General features: G+C 41.6%; 2 protein-coding genes across 3 annotated transcripts; both read left to right on the forward strand.

Annotated features, from left to right (window-relative positions):
- The first annotated feature begins 4335 nt into the window (after positions 1-4335).
- LOC127783536 (exosome complex component RRP41 homolog) lies at positions 4336-9735 on the forward strand. 2 transcript variants are annotated; one of them, XR_008019359.1, is made up of 12 exons: positions 4336-4558; positions 4653-4699; positions 4807-4867; positions 5483-5524; positions 5602-5669; positions 6213-6291; positions 6377-6413; positions 6740-6856; positions 6939-7024; positions 7244-7333; positions 9104-9235; positions 9319-9735. XR_008019359.1 is itself a non-coding variant. In XM_052310727.1 (11 exons), the coding sequence occupies exons 1-11, from the start codon at positions 4502-4504 to the stop codon at positions 9146-9148; spliced, it is 729 nt and encodes a 242-aa protein (XP_052166687.1). In that variant the 5' UTR covers positions 4336-4501; the 3' UTR covers positions 9149-9735. The 2 variants fall into 2 exon arrangements, 1 of the variants encoding a protein (XP_052166687.1); XM_052310727.1 differs by having other exon boundaries at positions 9104-9735.
- A 4833-nt stretch (positions 9736-14568) lies between these two features.
- On the forward strand, positions 14569-20191 carry LOC127785205 (acetyl-CoA acetyltransferase, cytosolic 1-like). Its single transcript, XM_052312637.1, has 15 exons — positions 14569-14748; positions 14991-15049; positions 15409-15507; positions 15592-15765; positions 15856-15961; positions 16320-16458; positions 17106-17183; positions 17512-17577; positions 17862-17947; positions 18588-18687; positions 18894-19004; positions 19105-19146; positions 19319-19405; positions 19661-19758; positions 19856-20191. The coding sequence occupies exons 2-14, from the start codon at positions 15022-15024 to the stop codon at positions 19748-19750; spliced, it is 1206 nt and encodes a 401-aa protein (XP_052168597.1). The 5' UTR covers positions 14569-14748; positions 14991-15021; the 3' UTR covers positions 19751-19758; positions 19856-20191.
- Positions 20192-24968: the final 4777 nt, after the last annotated feature.

A 24968-nucleotide genomic window follows, 5' to 3' on the forward strand; every position in this document is an offset into this window, starting at 1 on the left:
GCTATTAATTTCCTCACATTCATCGTCGAGCCGCTTGAGGAGAACATCGGCCGCAGCGCCACCACTCACGCCAGCACGGTGTCATATACTCCGTTTGCACCATCAACCATCTTGACGAGTTGCCGAGGCGCTTCCAAGCAGTGCTCGTCTCCGTCGACTAACCACCATTTTCCGCTCGCTGGAGAAGGCCATTGTTATGTCGCCTTGCCGGAGCACGCCGAAGGTCGCCGGGGCAGCTGCCAGGGTGTTACGCCGAGAAGCTGTCTCTTGTCGCTGGTGTTGGCTGTCCTCAGCATGCTAGTGTACACGGTGGCAAGCCAACAAACAAAACATGCGTGCATGCTACTGTACACGGTGACAACTGACAAGCAAAGATGAGTTTGCAAATTCATCCTCATTTGATGCTGCTCTGTATTAAACTTTCAAGCCATGACTAATCCGGTTATTATCACGAACGTTCTTGGCGTCGTCCTCGGCTGATGATGACCTCACGTCCGTCGCACGCTGTCGTCACGCTCGCCGACCTCGGCCGTCCAATGACAAAATCCTTGGACATATATTTATGCATATGCGACGGAGTCCACTGACTTATCGCCGCCACCGGCGTTATCCTCATAAATCCTCACCTCACCGTCTAGTAACCACGAGCTCGGCATCCCCATCGGTGTCTCTATCACTCCGCAGCGCCTATACACTGATGGCTTCTTTGTGGCAGCCGTCGGCACACTCCCCGAGTCAAGCCACTACGATCGGAGGCAGCCCAACATAATTTGAGTTCGGCTTCAATTGTTGGCGTATATACAAGAGGGCCACTCAGTTCCTAGAACGCGTCTCATCGTTCTCAGGCTAGGCTACGCCCTTAACATCCCCTAAAACTACTTGATACTAAATATGATTTGCAGCGATCAGAAGACTGACTTCTGTACCGTGACGATGTTCGGTCACTGCCGTGGAGACTAGAAGGGCGATGCTACACCAACCGGCAATGACCACAAGCTTGGCATCTCCACCGCGTTGTCTTTGTTGCTCCTATATCCATACACATACCGATGAATTCTTCGTGACCACCGTCGGCATACTCTCAAGCTCGACGCCACCACCGATGCCATTTGTGCTCTCACTGATGACCACTTCATGGCTGCCACGGACATACTCGAGCTCGGCGCCACTACCAACATATTCAAGCTCAGCACCACTACGGACACCAACACCATCACGTGAATGCTAAATGTGATGTATATGTGGCATCCTGCCTCTGTAAACATACATGAGTGCACATGAATATACATGTACATATGTATGTGGTTAATAGTTGCATATCCTTTGAGATGTGCAATGCTTGTTCCGGTGCTTGTCACACTCACAAAGGGCCATACAAATATATGTGAACTTTGATTTGTCCACTGCTTCTTCTGGTCATCATCCCATCCATATCAATTTCTTCCCAAGTTATAATCAAGGCGCTAAGGCGGTCAAGCTGAGCACGAATCCTGTATGTCCATAATCAACCAACCACATTCACCGCACGCTGTTTAAGACCGACGAGGCTAGACGACGGGGCAGGCGGAGTTTACATCAAGACGACGTCACCAACACTGGTACGCAGATCAACGAGGCTGCGAACATTGCCGATGCCCACTTACACACTCACCACATCCACACCATGCATGGGAGAACGTGAAGCGAAGATCGATGACGATGACCAGCGCAACTTAATCGGAGGTGTCTCGCAGGTTTAACTCGCGAGTGTAATTAACCGGGTGTTTTCTGAAACCTTGGGAACCAGGACGACATAATCGCCAAGTCAGATCCACTTCGCCGATGGGCCGTGGAGTGCATTTTACTAAGGATTTTGTATTTGTGTAATTCTTCAAGAATTATAATAAAATGCATTTTTCTTTGTCTATTTTATTTTGTGTACCTAGTACACTGGCACGCCCGCGCATTTTATTTTATTTTACTTCCCTAGGCGGAGGGACGAAAATTTAATTTTTCTCTCCAAACACCCATAATTTCGATGAAAACCAATGGACAGCAGTGTAATTTGGTCGGGGAGTAAAGCTGTGGAGCTACCTTTTTCCGGCTCCACTATCACAGCTCAATTTTCCAGAGCACTTCAACCCATTTCGCTCCGGTTTTGGTTGGATTTGGACCAGTAGAAGCTAGAACCATACTTTAAAGGGCTTATTCGGAATGTAGGGTTGGAAAAACACAGGAATAGGAAAAACATAGGAATACGATAGGAATGCATGTGTAAGACATGATTTAAAAATACAGGAATTTCATAGGAATGGAGGATGTCAAGATGAACCATGGGAAAACACAGGAAACGATGATATGTGCAAAGCTGATTAGAGAGTTAACCATAGTCTTATCCTAAATAATAGCACTAAATAATAAAAAGAAGAAGCCTAATAATGCTCAAGCCTTACATTAGTGGCATCATGGCTTCATTTGCCTCGATCCTACGCAATGGGAACGCAAACAAAGAGGTTTGACTGGATTTTTTTTCCCTGCAGTTTTCCTATGAAATTACCACCGTAGGAAAGTTTCCTCTATTTTTCCTAAATAAGAATCCTCCGTTCCGAATGCATAAACAGTACTAATTCCTATAGGAATCGAAATCCTCCGTTTTTCCTCCATGAATCCCTCGATCCGAACAAGCCCTAAATAGGTCCTAAGCTTGCATATAATAAAGAAAAGCGCAACATTAGTATAAAAGAGCTACAGCATTCTTTTTTCTTTGTTTTTATGAATCCAACGAATCTAGATGCAATTTTATGCTTATAGTTATAGGGATCATAAATTTGGACATTGGTGTTAGAATATTGTTTGTCTGGAGAAAGAAAAGAAACCAAAATATGAGCAATTGGATATTGATCTAGTGTTGACAAAAAGTGAACGATAGGTAAGAAAAAAAATCATTCAATTGACAAATAGACACAGCCTATGAAATATATTGGCACAAGTTGTTTGTTAATCGGCAACCTCAGCCCTGCTTTGAAACGTAAATCGGTGTAAATTACCGTCAAATTTTTGCCTCGGCTAAAAACAACTCTTTTGCTACCACTCAGAGTTTCACTCTAAATGTGAGTGGACCTCACATTGACAAATTATCGTCCAGGCCTTGTTTGTTTCAACTTCAGATTATTGTAATCTAGACTATTGAGTCAGATTACTATAAGCCGACATATAATAAGCTGTTAGCTGTTTGTTTCTCTAGATTATTAGCTGTTAGTCACCCAATAATCTAAAAAAAGCACCTTTAGAGTGTGTCGACGGTGGATACCCGTAGACCGGATATAGAGGGTATTGGGGTACGTTGGTACGAGGATCTATGTAGTACGGCATCAAACAAGCATAAAACAAAGATTATACTGGTTCAGGCTCCTTGATAGATAATAGCCCTAATCCAGTTGATATGGGATTATATGATGGAAACCACAGATTGCAAAGGGAATAGCGGAACTCGATGATACCGACGAGACCGTAGTCGAGTTGGTTCGACTAGATCACCCGGCGGCTTGGCTCCCGTAGGCTCCGACTTCGTAGGCTGAGGTGGATGTGTCAGCGGTGAAATTCAATGCCTTAGGTCCTTCTGGGGGTCCCTTTTATATCGCGGGTTAGTTGTCCTCCAAGCCGGACTCGGAAGTACCGGACCCCTCACGATATAGTAACGACCTAGTCTTGTCTGAGTAGGATTTCTTCCACATGCGGATTCTGCTTCTATCATGTGATAGATTTCCTTAACGTGTACAGGAAACATCCGTATACGCGCAGATATACCGTATTGGTATACAACATATATCCAAGGGTAGAGGGTATATCTTATCCGTAACCCTGACAGAGTGGATTACCAGATTATAGTAATATGGCTTATAGATTATAATAATATATCATAATAAGCTATCTGTTTGTTTCAACTTATCCGTAATAATCTAGATTATAATAATTCTAAGCTGAATCAAACCGGAGCTTAACCCTCGAGCTCTCACTTCCCCACTCGTGCTCCTCCCCAAACTTGAGGAAAGGAAAGAGGTTGGAACTAGGTGAGGTAGCTACTTACATGTGCGTTTTTTATTTCTTTTTATATAAGATGCCATTTCAGAAAAACTAACCAACTATATTATCATAGGACCTGATTTGTTCTGTCTTGCTAAGATTAGGGACGATGATTTCTGGTATTGCGACTTAAGGTTATCAATTAAACTCGACGTAAAGATGAGAGGAATGTTAAATGGGCTACCACTGAGAGAGTTTCACCCTAAATTTGGGCCAGGTGAGTAGGCCACACATGGACAAATTATTGGGCCTCCATGCCTCTTAGCCCTCGACGTCTCACTGCCTCGCTCGCCCCCCTCCACTCTCCGCCGCCGCCGCGCCAACCTCCGAGCTCTGCTCCCCAGAAGACGAGGCGAGCCACGAGCTCATCGCCGGCGGCGGAAACCCCTCGCTGTCTCGTCAACAGAGGCTAGGAGAGAGAGGTAGAGCTCCTCCGGCGATGGAGTACGTGAACCCTATCACCGGCTTCCGCGTCGACGGCCGGCGCCCCAACGAGGTGACCCCTACCCTCTTCTCCTCCATCCTCTTTCCAGTTTCCCCTCCACTTGTTCAATCGCAGGCATGGCTTACACGGGCTGGGTATCACGCAGATGCGGCAGCTCAAGGGCGAGGTGGGCGTCGTCGCCAGGGCAAACGGGTGAGGAGATGCTCCGACGACAATGGAATCAGAACTATCCCATTGTAGTTTCGTTGCTGGTGTTGTTCTGTTTGTGCTGTGTAATTTGTGATTGTTCGTTTGCGCAGATCGGCGCTGTTCGAGATGGGCAACACCAGGGTCATTGCCGCTGTCTACGGCCCTCGAGAGGTTGCTGCTCACCCTGATTACTGTGATTTCTCATGCATTAGACGATAGATAGGCCATGTACATGAAATGTTTGATGAATCGTCCCTGTGGAATTTACTTTCATGCCTATGTTATACCTCAACAAAACAGACCAACTTTTTGCAGTGCTTTTCAGAATGCATGATGAAATGTCTTGATGGTTAATAAAATTGATTAATGCTTTTTTTTGGGGGGAAAAGCAGTTAAGTCTAACATGTCTGAGGACTCAAAACCATTAGGATGAATTTTGCGGTAAAACATGTGGTTATGGTTCCTCAGCGAGACATTGTATATTGTAAGTTGGAAGTTCTTGCTTTCTTTGCTAAGGGCTTGTTCGGTTAATCTCCAAGAAGGCCAAGAGGGAGGGATTGAGGGGGAGGTGTGGAATTTATCCCCTTCAATCCCCTTATTGGTGGGATTAGCCGAACATGGCCTAAAGGGATGCGCCTGATCCCTCCAGCAGTTCTTCATTGTGTTGCTCTGCTATTGCTTTCTCATATCCTTTTTTCTCCCCCACCTTAGAAAGGCATGGTTAGTCAAAAGGTTAACTAATTGTTATCTCATGATTTTTTTTTTTGTACTTTTGGGCTCATTCAGGTCCAGAACAAAGGTCAGCAAGTCAACAGCAAAGATGCTTTGGTAATGTTTCATTTGTCCACACACATTCAGCATCAAAACTCTTCTGTAGGATGCATCCCTAAGAAATGTGTCTGCAGGTGCGTTGTGAGTATAGGATGGCAGATTTTAGTACTGGGGATCGAAGGAGAAAGCCAAAGGGTGACAGGTACATTTCAGCTTGAAGAACAAAATTTGATAAAAAAAATTAAACCCATTTGTTTATAGTAATGGATTGTTTTTTATTAGTTAGATTTGGATAAAAGTAACAGAACTGTCTGCTGGCGTTGCAGCAAGTAATGGGCATGTTGGTTTTGCTACCATTTCCAATGCTACCAAAATTTGCCAAGATAAAAAAGCCCAAATATCCCAATGTCTTTTCATAAGAAAATTTGATTTACGGTAGAAATTTCCTCACTGAACAGGCGAACATCACAGTAAATGGCCTAATTTTGGTAGTGCCAAGTTTTGGCAAGGTTGATTTTGGCATCAAAGCAAACATGCCCAATTTTTTTTGTTATGTTTGAATCTGTTTTCACACAAGTGTTCTCTAATCAAACAGTGTGTGTCAAAGGAACCTTTGGGACCTCTAGCATATCAGATCTTGCAATTAAATCAGTTCTAATTTGAATTGCATAAACATGTACTTAATGTCCCATTTTACAAAACTGTAGTAGCAAGCTAGACCATTAATGCTGCAATCATGTGACAGGCGATCAACAGAAATTTCACTTGTTATCCGGCAAACAATGGAGGCAAGCATTTTAACACATTTAATGCCACGTTCACAGGTGAGTTCCTTGGATTCAGTAACTTCAAGGAACTTGCGTTTTTAATGGTATCCTGATCCACTGTCAATGTTTATTATGCTTACAGATTGATATATTTGTCCAAGTTCTTCAAGCTGATGGTGGTGAGTGCACTTTCACATCCTTTTAGCTCCGATGTCCAATCTATATGCCTTGGAGATTCTGTCCATTATTTATGACATAATTCTTTTTTTTCCTTTGACAAACCAAAGCAATACAAGGCTATCTTGTGTCCAGAAAAGAGGCTGATTAAATCTGTACTTTGCTAAACGACGATACATACACTTGCAATGCCTACCAATTCCAATGTGTTCTTTTTTGTTGCTTAGTCCAGCTACAACATATTTGCCTACTTATGAAATATTTTGGCTCGGCTCTCCAAATGGTTTTGATTTCTGACACATCTTGAACATGGTTGTGTACTTAACAGGTACAAGGGCTGCATGCATCAATGCTGCTACATTAGCACTTGCAGATGCTGGGATTCCCATGCGAGACATTGTTACATCTTGCAGTGCTGGTTATCTGTGTTCTACTCCTTTGCTTGGTATGACATTATTATATATTCTATCTCTAGAAAGAATCATCTAGCATTGAGAAACCTCAATCATTTTAATATGCTATTTCAGATCTGAATTATATAGAAGACAGTGCTGGAGGTCCAGATGTCACTGTTGGCTTTCTTACAAAGATGGACAAAGTTACTCTTCTGCAGGTCACAAAATATCATGATTTACTTTTTGATTGCTGCAAGTTTTTGAATTCTCCTAGTTCTTTCATCTATACACACAAACAGCACAACCACAATTCCTCATACAATGTGCTCTCTTCTGAAACACTTCTTGTGCTATTTGTATACTAAAGGGCATCTTTTTTTGTAAGACTTCTAGTTATTCACTCAAAGCAGGACTAATGCTTAAAAGGTAATTTTCAGATGGATGCAAAATTACCAATGGATACATTTGAAACTGTAATGGACCTTGCAATTGAAGGCTGCAAAGCTATCGCAAACTACATCCGAGAGGTAAATAATACTTTGTTGCTTAGTCCCATTATTGCTGGTTGCTTTTGATCTTGTTTTCTGTTAGCCCAATTCCTTACTCGCAGCTCTCACTTTCTAATGATGTTTAGCTCTCGGTTGAAAGCACACATACACACAGGAGATTTATTTTGGCTGCGCGCCTGCGCACCCCCATACACTGTGCTTGTATTCCCCACACTTAATCACACACCGTTTACATGGTTAAATAGCACACACAAGCACAATACCAGCCACGTTTGGCCGCACGACCCGGCCAACCGCTCACGCAACTAGCTCCACGTGCATGAGCAAGATCACCCTGCATGCACGCTAGTCTCTCCACTAACTAACCAACTAACTATGCGTGCATGTAGTACATACTCCACTCATTCCTATATCCACGTACTGGCTAAATCAACATGAAACTACATCCCTTGACTCCAATTAGCACTATTGACATGCCAAACTTCCTTCACACACTGTGCTTTCACTAACGGCTGATCAGCTCACCATATCGTGCTTTCACTAACGGATGCTCAGCTCACGACGCCATGCAACACAATAGCCAATTTGGACTCAAACCACTACATACAAGACTTGACTGGACATGGTGAAAACATAAACAACAACATTAACTCTAACAATCACCCTCCTAATCTTTGTTGTATTTATTCTTCACATCTACACTGAGCTTCACAGCAGCGTGGCTCATCATCAACATCCGCAATGTCGAGTTGCGCCACACCCTACATCACTTTCTTCTTCGACTCTTCGCACTCGTTGGTGAAGTGTCCAAATTTGCCACACTTTCGGCAATCAATCTTTGACTTATCGAATCTGCTATGGTACTTCTTGGCATTGCTACCATAGGCCTCATTGCTCTTCCTCTCTTCAAACTTGGCCTTCCACTCGGCGCGCGTGAGCAGCAGCTGCTGCTCCCTTTCCTTGCAACGACATTGCCCTGCCAAAGATGCTTCATACACCAACGTCATGGTAAGGAAAGGTAGCAGTAGCTGCTGCTCTCGCGCGATGAGTTGGAGGCCAAGTTTGCCGAAGAGAGGAATAGCGACGAGGCCTATGCTAGAGATGCCAAGAAGTACTGCGGCAGGTTTGATAAGTCGAAGATTGGTTTCCGCAAGTGGTAAATTCGAACACTTTTCAGTGACGAGTATGAAGAGTTGAAGAAGAATGTGACGGAGGGTGTGGCGCAACTCGCCATTGCGGATGATGAGCCCACGTTGCGATGAAGCTCGGTGTAGAGGTGTTATTCAACAAGATTAGGGGGGTGATTGTTAGAGATAATCTTCTTGTTTATGTTTTCATCATGTTCAGTGAGTAGGTGCATATAGGAATTGAGTGGACTTTGTACTAACTGTATGCATAGTTAGTTGGTTAGTGAAGAGATTAGCGTGCATGAAGGGATTAGTGGAGAGCTGGAGGCGATCTTTCCGCATGCACGTGGAGCTAGTTACTAGAGGGGATGGCCTGGTCGTGTGGGCAAACATGGCTGGTATTGTGCGTGTGGTGGTGGTGGGCTGGTGTGCAGCCAAAATAAATCCCTTTTGTTTATTTGTGCTCTCATCCAAGAGCTAAACACCATTAGAAAGTGAGCTGCGAGTGAGGAGCTGGGCTAACATTTTCTTCTGTATTCACTTATCCACCCACCATTCACACAAACTAGCTGATCAGTTTCCTTTGTGATAGTCAGGATCTTACTGATTCTCTCGCTTTGCTATGTATTCATGTTGATCAGTGTCCACTATGATGAAACAGGTGCTATTGGAGAACACAAAACGGCTGGAGTGCCAGCGTGGTTAGTTAACGCTAGTAGGTGATGCCCTTCAATTGAGCCACCTTTGACTGGTCTTGTGACAAGCAAATTCCCTAGAGATTCAAAGATTAATGGTGCGATCCAAATACATAATGAAAGATGGTCAACATATCACTAGAATTTAGATTATGCTGATTAAGAACAATTTCTCTGCCAGATATTTGCCATCAGATTCAAAATTATGTGGAGCTGGAAACTGCAATCATCAATGCTCAACTATGGAGTGATTTGCTGATCATTTACTGTTATACTTGTTATCTCTGCTTGTGATTTCATATCAGTGATGATTAGGTTCTCACGTGCTTTTGGTGTTATCTTTATTATTACTTACATCATGCATATGCTATCACATAATTATCCGCCATTTGATAAAAGCACCTCACACCAAACATGCTCTAGGCATTTATCTGGGCCGTTTTCTCGGTTTTCAAATGTTCATCTCTAGAGGGAATTTTAGGTGGCTTTCAGCCAAAGCACCAAGATTCCGAGCTCTCTGGCTTATGAAAAAGCATACAAACTGTCACTAAAAACTTCCAAAGTCTTCTCATAGTATGGTTCATGATATTTAAGGCCCTATCTTTTTGCTTATACTTATACTTGTTATTCAAAATTTGAAATTTCAACCTTAAATTTGAGGTTTTTTTCATAGAAGTTTATTTTTTTAGCCTTTTGCTTTTAGATCACTAGGAACATGTATATAAAAGTTTTTTTTACAAATTACTTTTCGTGTGCAAATATGCCGTTCCGCTCGCGAATAAGCGAAACGATGTCTCCGTTATTGTTGCTTCCTGTTCATGTAAATTTGAGGTTTGAAATGGGCTTTTTTTTTTTGGAATGCAGTAATTTTGCAAGAATTAGTTCAATTCCTGTGATTTTCTCACAACTTTTGTCCGGTCCGGATGGACTCAAATGGGTAACTGTTAGGGTGAGTTCGAGGGACAGGGGATTGGGAAGATACGCAAAACGAGGTGAGCCATTAGCGCATGATTAATTGAGTATAAACTATTTTAAATTTCAAAAATAGATTAATATGATTTTTTTAAAACAACTTTCCTATAATTTTTTTTTCAAAAAACATACTGTTTAATAGTTTGGGAAGCGTGCACGCTGAAAACGATGCACTTTCTAACTCATTGTATCTAGAATGAACGCTGAATATAGATCTGTGCCACTCCATTTCTGCTCTGAGATTGAACAATTTGGAGTTTGGACACAATGTACAACTTCGGACTCTAATTTCCTGCTTGGCACAAAATTTTTCCAATGCTGCAGATGGTATGGTTTATTAGAATTTTAGAGGTTTTCCTTTGTCACTTTCTATGCCAGCACACTTTTCATGATTTATGAGAAAACGACTAGAATTATTCTAAAAAGATCACATTTCAAAATTTTAGTTTTGTAGAAATAGCTTAGCCAAGTAGACCGTCGTTTCCAGTACAAGTTCTACACATGAAAAAAAAAACAAAATAAAAACTTCAAACTTAACTATCGAATTATCAACATGAGAAATTTAAACAATGCAATCCAAAACAGTAACACTACAAGCCAAGCATTGGAAGAGATTGCATTGTAGCTCCTTGCTGATGAAAGAGAATCAATATCGATGGAATCGCATAAGCGTATGAGCAACGTGGAATTTTTGCCGTAAAAAAGAGAAGGAAGACAGGGAGTACGACCAGGGATAGTTGCATAAGATCACACCTCAGCATGATCCCAAACGGATCACACCTTGATCCCAAATGGGGCTTTACAGAGGCCTTGGCAGGCGGACGCAGGACTAGGCTAGGTATTCACTTAATAATTGTAGGGGTCAGAGCAAGTTTAATAGTATAGCTAATTGTTGGCTCTAAATTATCTATAGCTATAATAACCCATTCATACAATAGTTAACTATAAAAATATACTACACCATTAATACACGGTCCCACCTCTCATACACACACAACGTATTGGAGTCTGTGTTGCAGCCGGCTATAAATCTGTAGCCCGCTTTATTCTCCCTCTTCCCTTTTCTTCTCGATATATGGTTATAGCTGGCTTATAGCTTACTATTGTACCTGCTCTCATGCGCTTATGTTTGGTAGGGTAGGGTTAGAGAATTGAGGTAGTTCGGCATCTTCAGCTCCCAACTCCAGCTCATTCGTTTTCCACGTGCAAGCTTCCCAAACTGTTAAACGATACTTTTTTTTGTTAAAAAAATACGAGAGTTGCTTTAAAAAATCATATTAATCTATTTTTTTTAAAAAATAGCTAATACTAAATTAATCACGTGCTAATTAACCATTTTGTTTTGTGTATTTGGAGGGAGAGTTCCCAACTCTGCCTACCGAACACAGCCTAAAGGTGTTATGAGCTGAGAGGATATGTAGCAGTGGATATGTCGAGGAAAAAAGTTGAAAATGAAATATTAGACCTAATCGGTATTTACATATGTAATATACCTACATAGGAGTATATGAGTATGTTACTCAATAGATAAATATATAAGCTATGAGCATAAATAAATAAATAAAAATATTCTATTATTTCAACTATAGTCTTATAAAGTACTTAAGAGATACCCAAAACTCCGAGAAGACTATAGGGCCGAAGCTCCTAAGCTTTATTCCTACTAGATACTATAGAGAATACAAAGTGTGAGAGGGAATTGCTCCCGAGGTGTGTGTATTAAGTGAAGAGAGTAAGCTCTATTTATAGCACTCTTATGACGGTTGTATGGCGGTTAATAGCAGTCCGCTAACTGCGCATAACCGTCATCAGGAGCTGCTGAGGAGCCATCACATGGAAGGAGGGTGCTGTGCCGGGAAATTTAACTATTTGCCACTCTTGTGACATGGCAATTAACGATTTGCCACACCCTGTCAATGACATGTGGGTCCTCATGTGTCTATGACATGTGGGTCCTCATGTGTCTATGACATGTGGGCCTAGTGGCAAATCGTTAAGCACCACTCGTAAGAGGAGCAAATAGTTAAAAGCCCCGGTGCCAGCCTAACAGGGGTGCCAAGTGTGTTTTAAGTGAAGAGAGTAAGCTCTATTTATAGCACTCTTATGACGGTTGTATGGCGGTTAATAGTCATCTAACCGTGCATAACTGCCATCAAGAGTTGCTGAGGAGTCATCATATGGAAGGAGGGTGCCAGGCATGCCAAGTATGATTCGGCTGAACCCATCCCACCGTCATTGGTACCGACTTTGGCAGGTGGAAGTCAGGTAGGCCCCTATGACGGTTCCTGGGTGGTTGGCCCCATTTGAGTTGGTTTGAGCTGACTTGTAGGTCCCTCAATTCGTCTGCTCACACGTGATTCTCCTGAAGTATGTTTCGTTGCATGCCAGCTTCATTTCTCCTTTATTTGAGTGTATAATTCCTACATTCAAGTTAATTCTCCAATCCAGATACAATTACATTATTTATTATTGATATATGTGTAAGAGATGTTAATTTTCCCTTTATTCATTGTGCTAATTGACAGTTGAAATTGGTACTTAACGATTGTCAACAATATTGTGCATACGAGGAATACCCACTCCTCTAGGCCTTGGTTATACACAAACATTAGCTTCATCTTGAAATCAAGTCTTTGAAAGAGAAAGGAGATATGGGAACTTTGTAGCCAATCCACTAAGAGAGGAACCCAAATCACTCATACCCAGAATTGAAACACATGCAACTGCAGCTTCTAGGATAAAAGGTCGAGAAGGTGAGAAGCATACCCGTAATGCATATGAATTGAGCCTTAGATGAGGCTCTGAAGCATGGAGGTTGAAGCTTCACTAGCACAACTTGTCAAGCTTAGCTTCCTGACAAAGGAACACCACCGAAAGAGATGAAGAGGACTACTGCCCTTGAGGATCCCTTTCTAGATATTGGAAAGATGGTTGGCACTATCTTGAACTGTCTAGATCCAGATCTAGCTCACTCCCAACTCTGGGCATGGAGGGCCAGTTGACGGTGGCAAGGAACACGACACAATGAGCCAATACCGGAGGTAAGACCGTCAATGCCCACCATGGCTCTAGGAGGGGGATGGTCGACGCCAGTGACCACCTCGGGAATCAAAAGAAGGAAAAAACAATAGAACCCGATGACTACTACTACTATATACTAAGGGAGCAGAGGAGCTCGACCCCTCTCCCTCCCTTCGCCATTGACAAAACTGCCGAAGATGGAGGGGGAGAAGGGGTTGGCTAGAAGAGAGTGATTGTAGAGGGCTTTCGCGAGAGGAAGGTTCCAAGAGAGGCTAGAAAATCCTTGTAATGCTATCGTCACTCCAAATGTTTAGCAAAATTGCTTTTAAAACCACAATGGTTTGACCTCATCTGCTGTGTTATAAAGCTTGGGCACTAGCAAGCTATACCACGCAACATGTAGTTATAGATCCGTTTGATTGAAGAGATAAAATTGGATGGGAGATGACCATCCCATTGTTGTGTGCTTGTTTATTGGCAAGGGTGGATGGAACTGTAGAGCACGTACACGTACCGCTGTTATATTTTTCATGGACAGAGAGTACGCTGTTGGTCTATAGAAACAACTGCAGTCTTTAGAGCTCTGTGTTACTATCTTTAAGGATAAGATTGATGTAGCCAGACTCAAAGAAGTCATCGGTACTCATGTTGCCATAGCTCTTAGATGCCTAGGTCCCAAACGACCTAGGATGACATATTTTGCCTAACCTTAATTTTAATCCGTAAAACGGATCAATGGCATTATTTATGCAACATAAGTACTTAAAGTCCAACAGAACACGAATTGAACATGCCTTATGCCTTAGCTGTTTATGATATAGCTGTTCATCTAGATTCAAGTACTCATTTTTTAGGTGGCTATACGATAGAGTATGTGGCGACTTCACTGGTATTAAGATATATTGACTTAATTTTTGTCATGTATATAATTATAATACGAGCATATATATGTATATTTCTATTTTTTAGAAGAAAAACCCACGTACTCCCTCCGTTACAAAAGAAACCAACCTAGGAATTAGAATAGGATGTAGCAATAAGCATAGATAAGGGAAATTTATGCTACAAATTAGATTATTCCATCTGCGTGACATATCTAAGACAATGAACTTGGATATACATGTTTAAGTTTATTGTCCTAGGATATGTCATATCCTATCGTAGGTTGGTTTATTTTAGGATGAAGGAAATAGTAATAAACATAGATATGGGGAATTTATGTAACAAATTAGATTATCCCATTTGTCTGACGTTGCCTGTTCAAGTTCATTGTACTAAGATATATTATGTTCTATCTTAAATTGATATTTTTAAATGAAGGGAGTAGCAACAAATATAAACTGGAATTTATGTACAAACTAGATGATTCCATCTGCCACCATCCCAGTTTCACTTGTCTGATCTAATCTAAACGGGCCTATAAAATGACGGCAGCAATGAGGTGAGGAGGAGCAGCGTGCATCTGCTCATCTCCCCCATTCCTCCATCCTGCCGTTGCCACGTTCCCGTGTCGTTTTGCTCCTCACCCGCGATCTCCTCTCCTCTCCGCCTAAACCCCCTCCCTCCTCCGCCTCGTTCACTCCGCCGCCGCCGCCGCCGCCAGATCCAGCAGCTTCAGGCAAGCATCTCTCTCTCTCTCTCTCTTCCAAAGCAGCGTCCGTGCTTGCCATCCACCGCGGCGCCGGCCGGAAACCTCCGCCTGCGATTCAAAGGCCACACCCTCTCTCTCTCCCACCGCACGCACGTCCGTCCACGAGAGCAACGAGAATCCCAAATGCGATCACAGATCCCAGCGTTGGATGTAGTAGCTACAATCTGCGTAATCAGAATCTGTCCTAAAAGGGGGCCTTACTTTTGCAGGTCGGGGCTGAACCTTGGACTTGGAGCGGCCATGGCTTCGGACAACATTGGCTCGAGAGGTACGACTGATCTCTCGCTGTCTCTTCTTCTACTGAACCTCACTTCAATTATTCCTGAATTCCTGATCTAATATGTTGCAATGAAGGATTTTATTTGTTTGGTGGTTGGCAAATTCATTTTCATTTTTGTGCTTTTCATGCAATGTTTAGTTGTCAAAGTACTAATGGGAAAGAATAAAAGGGAGCATGAGATTCAAATCTTGCATCTAGTGGCTAGTTTCACTGCTCTGTGTCTGTTCATTCCACCAGAGTTTGCCTTGCTCTGCAATCAGCATGTCTCGGTCATTTAAAAAATATACTCCGGTAAAAGCACTGTGATGCACTGCAATAATAATAATTTTTTTCTTCCATGGTGACAGATGTATGTGTTGTTGGGGTTGCACGCACCCCTATGGGTGGTTTCCTAGGTGCCCTGTCTTCCTTGTCAGCTACCAAACTTGGTTCCATAGCAATTGAAGGTGATACCAGTATCTTCTCATATGCTGTATGTGTAATTGTTCTTTTAACCCAAATATAACTAACATCATCAGTGTGGTGATCAGCTGCTCTGAAGAGGGCAAATGTTGATCCAGCCCTTGTGCAAGAGGTCTTCTTTGGTAATGTGTTGAGTGCTAATTTGGGGCAAGCTCCTGCAAGACAAGCTGCTTTAGGTGCAGGGATACCAAACACAGTTGTTTGCAGCGCAGTTAACAAAGTTTGCGCATCTGGCATGAAAGGTTACAGTTCATGAGGCAGCCTTTCTATAAATTCTGTTCAAGAAATTATATTTACCTGATCATGGGCTTGTTTTTATTTCCTTTCTGCAGCGACAATGTTTGCAGCACAGTCAATTCTATTGGGCATCAATGATATTGTTGTAGCCGGTGGCATGGAAAGCATGTCTAATGCTCCAAAATACATTGCTGAAGCTAGGTCTGCAAAGTGTTCTTTTGGTTGTACATCCTGATACAGCGCACAATAAAAGTACAACAGAAATTTAATTGGCAAACAATAGTATGCGAGGAAAAGTGTAGTATGAAAATTGAAAATATATATTCTAAGAAGATTAGGGCCTTGTTCTTAAACGATTTCATGTGCACATTGCTTTCTCTGTACTTCTCTTCCACTTTATCTGTTTACATAGTAAATAAATGAACCATAAGTCTACTTTATAAGTATAGAGCACTTAACCTTCACTGTGGTAATTAGACATATTTCTCAGTTTGAAATTTAAAATATATGAGGTTCTTGTTTTGGCTTATGTACAGTTTTAATTTATGTATGTTTGCAGAAAAGGATCTCGTTTTGGACATGACACTCTTGTTGATGGCATGCTTAAAGATGGTCTTTGGGATGTATACGGTGATTTTGCCATGGGAAATTGTGCTGAGCTTTGTGCTGACAATCATGCTCTGACAAGGGAAGACCAGGTATTTTTTTACTAGTACTATAAATAGGAGTAACTACCTTCTGTTGTAATATTATTCTTACACTTGTCTACCTGACTCAAAAAACCAAAACTATCTTAGTTATTGCTTCTGGAGGTTCCGTAACAGTGAATATTAAATAGAAGTGTGCATAAACAATTGTTAGTTCTTTTCAGAATGCAGGGAAATTTACATTCCATACAGATTGAATTTCGTATGGCATAAATCAATATTGCTTAACTGCAAGGAGCCTACTCTTCCTATACCAGGCATTCGCCATAAGGAATTGCTAGGGCAGATTATATGATGCTCCATATCAGTAAACAAATATTCTAGTTTGCTTGTTTCAAAGGATGGTGGTGAACTTGTTAAAACCAAATTGAAAAAAGTATTGTACCAAAATTTTGTATTCTTGTTCACCAAATACAATCATTAATTTCATATATAGGTTGCTCTTGGTAAATAGCATATGTTTTTCTGTCGCTTTTATTTCTAGAGGAAGTTGATATATCTTGATGTCTTAATACTAGAGCAAGAACTATCACATGTCCCGGTGATCACATTGATTTGTTGTAATATTTCTATTATACTTTGTAATACATATATTTATCATTAGTAACATATCTGATATTTTAATATTTCTTCTATAGGATGCCTATGCTATTCAAAGCAATGAGCGTGGAATTGCTGCTCGGAACAGTGGTGCTTTTGCATGGGAGATTGTTCCGGTGATTTCCTGTCTGCCACTAATTTTTTTTATTTATTACTAACCAAATGCTCATTAATGGCAACAGATTTCATATAAATTTACCACAATTTTGAATTTTAAAAAGCTGTATATATTTTTCAGGAAAAAGAACATTTCTAATTCACAGTTGATCATCAATCCATATGAATCTATATAACAAATACATTATTGCAAACTATGTGCACAAATGATATATTATCCAGAGAAGATCATACTAACTCAAAAGATGGTGGGCTCACCTGTCACCACCACTAGGTTCTTTTATGTGACTTATTTATTTTCCTTATTCTCCTTGCTGTACCATCCAGATTGAAGTTCCTGTTGGGAGAGGGAAACCACCGGTACTTGTTGACAAAGATGAGGGCCTGGACAAGGTAAAATCTATATAGCAAATATGGCACGATAAACTAAGTCTTGTAATTTAGTCAACATTCACCTGTAGCTGTAAATTGCATGTTTCCAAGCATAACTTGGTGCCTTGATGCACTCTTCAGTGTAATGTGTATTGGCACTAGGCTAAAAAACACGTCAGTATGCAGTAGGCACAATATTGTTGGTGTTCTAAAAGCTTGCCAAGGAAAAGATCACATTTGAACATTTCTGTAATATTTTAGTGCCATAATGGTACTATGTAATTTGATCATTATGTGCCTCTTAGTTTGACCCAGTGAAACTGAAGAAGCTCCGTCCTAGTTTCAAGGAGAATGGTGGTACTGTTACTGCTGGGAATGCTTCTAGTATAAGGTGCTTGCTTTGACACTTATTTTAATTTATTTTTAAGATTTGTGAGGTATTTCTGTAGTACATGGTTTTAGGACTACCTATGTTAGCAGAACAGTTGTATCATCATATTAATTTACACAAGTATGTGTAAATATGCTGAAAGACTTGTTATTCCACTGCAGAGTTTTGAAGTTTTCTTCTTTTACTAGGTGATGCATTTGATTTGTTTTCCCTGTTATCCTGTGTAACCAAATTCAACTGTTGTTCTTCTAAATTGCCACCCCTGTAATGTTTTTTATTTTCTTAGTACTGCTAGTCCTATTAAAATGAAAATGGAGATTCCTTATGAATAACTAAATTTCACCTCTCCCTTAAATGCCACTTTTGTCCCACGTCATTGAGACATCAGTGGCATCTGAGGGATGGATGAGGTAGACTTTTCAGTGGTATACAAGAAACCATCCTAAAAAATAAAATGTCGAGGTCTGTATAAAGTTTATACTTGCTTAAGGTAAATTGAGTTCCCCATTAATGCCACTTTTCAACTCTATGCTTTGTTCATTGACTGTTCTTATCCAATTGGTGCGTAAAATCCCCAGATGTGTTTGTTTATCCAGTGAGAGTGTGATGCTTCTTAGCTAATTTGTTTTACATGGAACAGTGACGGTGCTGCCGCATTAGTATTGGTGAGTGGGCAGAAGGCACAAGAACTTGGACTGCAAGTTATTGCACGAATCAAAGGATTTGCAGATGCAGCTCAAGTAAGCCACAGTATCACTTCTAATCTGACTTAAACAATATTGTACACCCTCTGAGGTACCTTAATAAAATGATATGGTTTGTGAATGGAAATAAGAATCTGTCATCAGCGGAGTACTTTTGGAGTTTAGTACTTGAATGTTATTCTATATCTGAATTCCTAATCAAGAATTCTATTGTTAACGCAGCTATCAATTTTGTTATGCAGGCTCCTGAATTATTTACCACTAGCCCGGCACTTGCCATACCTAAGGCTCTTGCTAATGCTGGCTTGGAGTCTTCTCGTGTTGATTACTATGAAATTAATGAAGCCTTTTCAGTATGATTGATCATCTGTATTCAACTTATTAGTTTTTTTTTTGTAATCATAATTTGTTCCAAAAATTCTAATGGTATTTATTTTTGACTTATCAATACAGGCTGTTGCACTTGCAAATCAAAAGCTTCTTGGAATTCCTTCAGTAAGCTGCCTTAGTTCAACTATAATTATTTCTGGAGCTAATTGTTTTTTAAATTGTTCTTGGAAATTGCATTTAAGTTCCCTTCACTATTTGAAATTCGCTGGCAATCTTTAGTGTGGCCCAATATTTATGTATTAGTTCCTTAATACTCTGCTGGTATTTGCTCCTGTAGGAAAAAATTAATGTACATGGAGGAGCTGTGTCTTTAGGACATCCTCTTGGATGCAGTGGTGCTCGAATTTTGGTCACCCTGCTTGGTGTAAGTTTTACCTTGAGATGTCCTTTTGTTCTATGATTTTCTCTCTGTTTTCCTATGATTTTATGAGATTCTGCTGTTCAGGACACCTCATCCATCTTCTTTTAATTGTACTGTTATATTCCTTTCCTTTTATCTAGTCGGTATCCTTACTCTCTTCAGATATTCTCAGTTGTAATTCTTTTTGGACATTGCATCTATAATACATATTTCTCATAGTCCCTGATATAAATGAACTTAATATTGTCGTTTGAATAGGTTCTTAGGGAGAAAGGTGGCAAAATCGGAGTTGCTGGTGTTTGCAATGGCGGAGGCGGAGCATCTGCTCTCGTTCTCGAGCTTGCATAAGAAGCCTTGTAAGGCGCAATACATCTTTCTTTTCTACTCGAGAAATAGCTTACTGAGACCTGTCATTTTTGGGTCAGGTGCTAACTGGTAACAGTGACATTGCAGGTGATCCATCTCCAGTTCTCCAGGACGTTTGTGTACTCTAGTTTATTTGATTTTCTGCTTTAGCTGTTTGGACATTCTTTTATCTTAATAATTGGGTAATAAAGTGTGTTTGTGGTGCCAAAGTTAATCTGGTTTGTACTTTTTGTCAAAATATTTCTCCTGTAAGTGGTAATAATGTGGTATGCAGCAGTCTTTAGGCTCAATCGTCTATAGAAGTTCTAGATTCTTTTTTCTGCTACACAACTGGTAACGCTCAAATGAAGCTTTTGTGTTAGCCAGCACATTTTTAGTGGACTATATCTATCGAGAGGCCTATCTACACAGGAATTATGGACATTTGAAAGATGCTCGTAGGGCACCTGAGTTCACTCTTTGAAAAATGGAGCGCCAAGAATGGCAGCATATCTTTGCACATTATTATCAACTCAACCATCGTCTACTTGTGAACAAGATTTACCATTTTGATGTCGACTTAGCATTCATCTGGATCGTCTTCCAACTCGGAAATTTTTTTATTTATTACAATATTTTAAAAAACAATTTTTCATTTTGAAAATTTACAAAATTAGACGCCTCACGCCCTTAGGAGGGTGTTTTTTTAAAAAAATGCCCTCACTGTGTTTTTTGTGACGTGTTGTACGATCGTTGGCTTCGACTAACTACCGCCTGCTAAGCGGAGGGTATTTTTGTAGGTGGCCCCTTACTGCTCTCTCAGATAGGGTTTCTTTTTTCTTTTTGAATTGCCTACTAAGTGGAGGGTATTTCTGCAGGTGGTCCTTACTGCTCAGCGTCTTTGGGTATTTCTGCAGGTGGCCCTTACTACTCAGCGTCTTTTTTAGGATGGGAGCCTGCTAAGAGGAGGGTCGTCTTTTTTAGGATGGGAGCCTGCTAAGAGGAGGGTATTTTTTAGTGACTCCTTACTGCTTTATCAGAGAGCGCTTTTTTTTCTAGGATGGGATCACTTACAAAAGGGCGGCTTGGCTTTTTGCAAGCAACCCTCTTGCTACACTCCTAGAGATATTTTTTTCTAGGAGGGGGCAGCCTGGAAACCCCGGTGAGGGGGTTTGCTATTCTGTAGGCGGTCCCCTTGCCATCCTTGGGGAGAATGTTTTTTCTTTTTTTTCGCTCGGGGTATAAAACCCCTTCCCCTTCCCCCATAATTCCATTAAAATCACTCAAAATACAAGAAAAAGAGAAAGGAGGGATGAGTGGAAGGAGAAGGGCAGCGGCGAAGCCATGCTAATTTGCTGACTCCACCGTAGGTAAATACATTCAACCTTTTTGCCTTGTTAATTTTTGTAATATTGTAGTATTAATAGTATATTTTAGTTAGATCTAAGACCTAGGGCATACAATATGTTTTAGAATCTGAGAACTAGGGCATAGCAGAAATTGATGAATGCAACATTAGATCTGGATATTATGATTTTAACTTAGTTAACCTACTTTTCTTTTTGTCGGGCAAAATGTCAAGTAAGGTTATATTTCAGTTAGTTCACGGCCAAGGCAATGTTAGATATGGTCCGGATGGTGTTGATCGGTTGGAGTTTAGTGTGACATTGAAGGGCATCAATAGGCCAATTGGGAGAACTTTTTGTCAACGTTTTGAGCCACGACTACGGTATTTACATGGTGTGGGGATCGTTGGTATCAGGGTATATGCGAGATTGAGATAAAAGAGATAGAGACAAGGATTTTTATATAGGTTCTGCCCCCTTCACAGGAAGGTAACAACCCTACTCCTGTTGGCCGAAGCCATTGTTGCTCTTTATTCATCTGAATCACACAAGTACAATAATTGAGATAACCTATCTAGCTGTCGTCGACTTGGCGACATAGATCACCAATACGTAGTCGACGATAGGGTAGTCTTACTTCTCGAGTATGAACTCGTCGAGACCAGATATGGCACTAGATCCCTCTTGTCGGCTTCCGCAGGCACCAGATTGGGTCTGTCTAGGCTTATCTCGGATGTCGATATTTGGTGGCGTATTGGTTTGTTCTGGATTGTCTTGGTTTTTTTTTTGTATATGTGTCTCCTCTCCTCCTAGAGGGCCTTGTATTTATATCCATGGATGTTCCCTTGTCCAAGTAGAACTTGGGAGACCAATATGGATACAATCCGAGTAGTCCTTATTTTCAAATAAAAATTTTAATTTATTACATTGTTTTATTTTCAAAATTTTCTGCAGTAATTATTTAGTCTCATTTTGTAGATAAAATGCACATATTCTGCACTCAAGCAAAATTTTCAATCGTTTTTCAAGCTTATATTCAAACCTAAATCATCAAGGTCATTAAAGGCATTTGCCACCAACTTAACGGGGAAATGACGGTGAAATGAAGGAAAATGTGACAGCAATGGCATGGAAGGGATTGTGTGAGTTTTCAAGGGTATATAGGAAATTTACTCGCAATTAAATGGCTGCATGCAAAGATCTATCTCCATAGGCGGGCCTCTTAACGCGGTCGCATGCAAAAATGTATCTTTGCGTGCAGGCACGTTAAGAGGCCAGCCTGCGAAGATGGATCTTTGCATGCGGTTGGGCTGCCTGCACGCAATAATTGTGATCTTCGCAGACACCTAGGGCAGATGGGCCAGCCAATTGCACGCGAAGATTTGTTTTGGTTGCTTGGAAAAACCCTTTCTGTAGTAGTGTCTAGCCGGGAGAACGTGATCGCACCCTGCTTGGTGAAAAGTGTTGGTACTACCCAACACCACCTTGCGACCTCCTAGCACCAAAAGCTCCCACCACCATGTCAACCAAGGCTAAAACGATTGTTTCATCCACCTTGGTATCCCTGCCTGCCATCAAATCTTCCTTCATACCTAGGGTGAAAGTCTTGTTGGAATATGTTGGAAATATCATCATACTTTGGCATATTTTAATCCAAAATAACAAGATAATAAACATAACATTCGCAATGGGAATTGAACTAGTGATAGTACTAGATGTAAGCAACATGAGCATGCTTTTTATAATATAAGCATCAACATTCACATGATAACGCGATGCTGACATTGCAATGAATATTAACAATGAAACATCTAGTAGAATTGGGAGAATAGAAGTATACCCCGAGAATGAACCTTCGCTGGATCCGTCTCCTCAAGTAGCGCCACCGCTCGCTGCGCATGCACCACCTCCAGCAGCACCAGCATCAGATATGTTGACGTAGAGGAAGCAGAGCAGTCGCGCCCGAGAGCGCTCCCCAAAAACTTGATCGCCCGCCTACTTGTGCAGGTACACAAGTGAACGAAGTTCCGGAGGCCTGCTCGTCCTGTTTACCCATGCGCGTATGTGAACAGGACCGGGAAAGCAGTGGTTGGCGCAGGAATAGAGCAGAGAGTTTCCGAGGAAGAGTAAGCGAGAGAGAGGATGAACAGAGCAGCTGAGGTGTGTCTTCTGTCTATCCCGGTGGTGGCCTTTTATAAGTCGGGATTGATTCGTCAGTTACAGGAGTAATCGCGCCCGTATTGAAATCGTTTCAATTGCATTGACTGGGTTGGATTCAATTCCCTTCGTTGCAATATTTACGAGAGAGAGAGAGAATCTAGGCCCTGTTGTTAATTTTGGTAATTAATGATAAGCACTATTTGTGGATTAACCACTCTCTTTGAGTTATATATTTTGAGTTTGAACCACATGATATGTGTGCATGGATGATTTCCGAAGGATTAAAATTTGATAGTGCAAAGCAAAGGAAAGAAGACGGTAAAGTAGTGTTTTAATTTTAAATTGATCGAGGAGTTGGGCGATCAAATTGTGCTAGTTTTATTTATAGCTTTGCCGTACTATTAAGCGGGGTAATGACCTAGCAAAGAGATGATTCAAATTGCTATGTTAGGTCATTTGCATTTAGACTCATATTTCAATACTTGTTGTTTACTGGGTTGAGTGACCAGGGCTGGTCTGACCGGGCCCATATTGTCGGTCTGACTGGCGCATGCCGGCCGAGCTGACTGGCCCCCTGGTTGCTGGCAGCGACGCTTTGGGTGGCCGATCCAGAGCCGCCAGTGCTGCAGCCGGTCAGACCGAGCCGACGACGGTCTGACCGAGCCATGGCCGGTCTGACCAGCCGCGGTCTTGCGGTCTGATCGACCTATTCAAATTTGCTCACTAATTTCCCTGTAACGGCTAGAAAACTAGACGTTACAAAGTAGCACGATCTGACCAGCCACACAATGGTGGTCTAACCGACGGTACACTGAGTTGGGGGGTTTCGCCCCCAACGGCTAGTTTTGGTTGGTGGGAGTATAAATACTCCCCCACCAGTAGCAAGGGGTCTCTCTTGGCACTCACTTCAATTGCATACACCCCTTGCACCTCTCCCACACTCACTTGAGCTTGTGTTCATCCATTGTAGTGGTTGAGGGTTGATTTAGCCAAGAGTCAAGTGCATTGCTTCCATTGTAGAGCTAGTGTGGCACTTGATCATTTCCGAGCTGCGTCATTGCTTGTTACTCTTGGAGGTTGCCACCTCCTAGACGGCTTGTGGAGGAGTTGCCCGGTGACCTATCCGAGGAGATTGTGGAGGAGGTCGGCGCCGGTTGTGAGTGGTTTAGAGTTCACCACCTTCGGAGTGAAACAAGAACTACCCCTAGTGATTGAGGCTTGGGTAGTCCTCTCCGTGCGCCGGCTCCCGCCTTGCCCACCCCTTGACGAAGGGGGTGTGTGATGGCGTCATGGTTGAGTGGTGGAGTTGGGCTCGCTTCAACGGGGATTAGGAAACCGGCGAATTTCCGAACCTCGGTGAAAAATTCCTTGTCTCTTGTCTCATTTATTTGTTGCATTTACATTTGTGAAAGAGTGAATTACATGGGCGGTCCCTAAATTTGTGCCGGTGTGTCATCTATTAGATCCCTAAACTCCTGAAATGCATTTTTAGGTCCCTGAACTTGCCATGTGTGTCATATAGGTCCAAATGGATTCTAACCCACTCCATGTGCTGACGTGGCAATGCCACGGTGACGCCTATGTGTCAGTGGAATCCACATGTCAAGCATATAAAAATTAAAATCCACATGTCAAGCATATATAAAAATTAAAATTAAAACAATATTTTTTTTCTCTTAGGTAGACAGAAAAAAAGATAAAAATTCTAAGGTAGA

This window comes from Oryza glaberrima, chromosome 9 (genome assembly GCF_000147395.1).
Source record: "Oryza glaberrima chromosome 9, OglaRS2, whole genome shotgun sequence".
Lineage (NCBI taxonomy): Eukaryota > Viridiplantae > Streptophyta > Magnoliopsida > Poales > Poaceae > Oryza > Oryza glaberrima.

What these genes read in the sequence shown, in the direction of transcription:
- LOC127785205 (XM_052312637.1), top strand. Translation starts at nt 15,022, where the DNA reads ATGGCTTCGGACAACATTGGCTCGAGAG. An exon ending in GGACAACATTGGCTCGAGAG is followed by an intron (nt 15,050 to 15,408) that starts GTACGACTGATC and finishes CCATGGTGACAG; the next exon opens with ATGTATGTGTTGTTGGGGTT. An exon ending in TGGTTCCATAGCAATTGAAG is followed by an intron (nt 15,508 to 15,591) that starts GTGATACCAGTA and finishes TGTGGTGATCAG; the next exon opens with CTGCTCTGAAGAGGGCAAAT.
- LOC127783536 (XM_052310727.1), top strand. Translation starts at nt 4,502, where the DNA reads ATGGAGTACGTGAACCCTATCACCGGCTTCCGCGTCGACGGCCGGCGC. An exon ending in GTGTTCTACTCCTTTGCTTG is followed by an intron (nt 6,857 to 6,938) that starts GTATGACATTAT and finishes ATGCTATTTCAG; the next exon opens with ATCTGAATTATATAGAAGAC. An exon ending in ACAAAGTTACTCTTCTGCAG is followed by an intron (nt 7,025 to 7,243) that starts GTCACAAAATAT and finishes GGTAATTTTCAG; the next exon opens with ATGGATGCAAAATTACCAAT.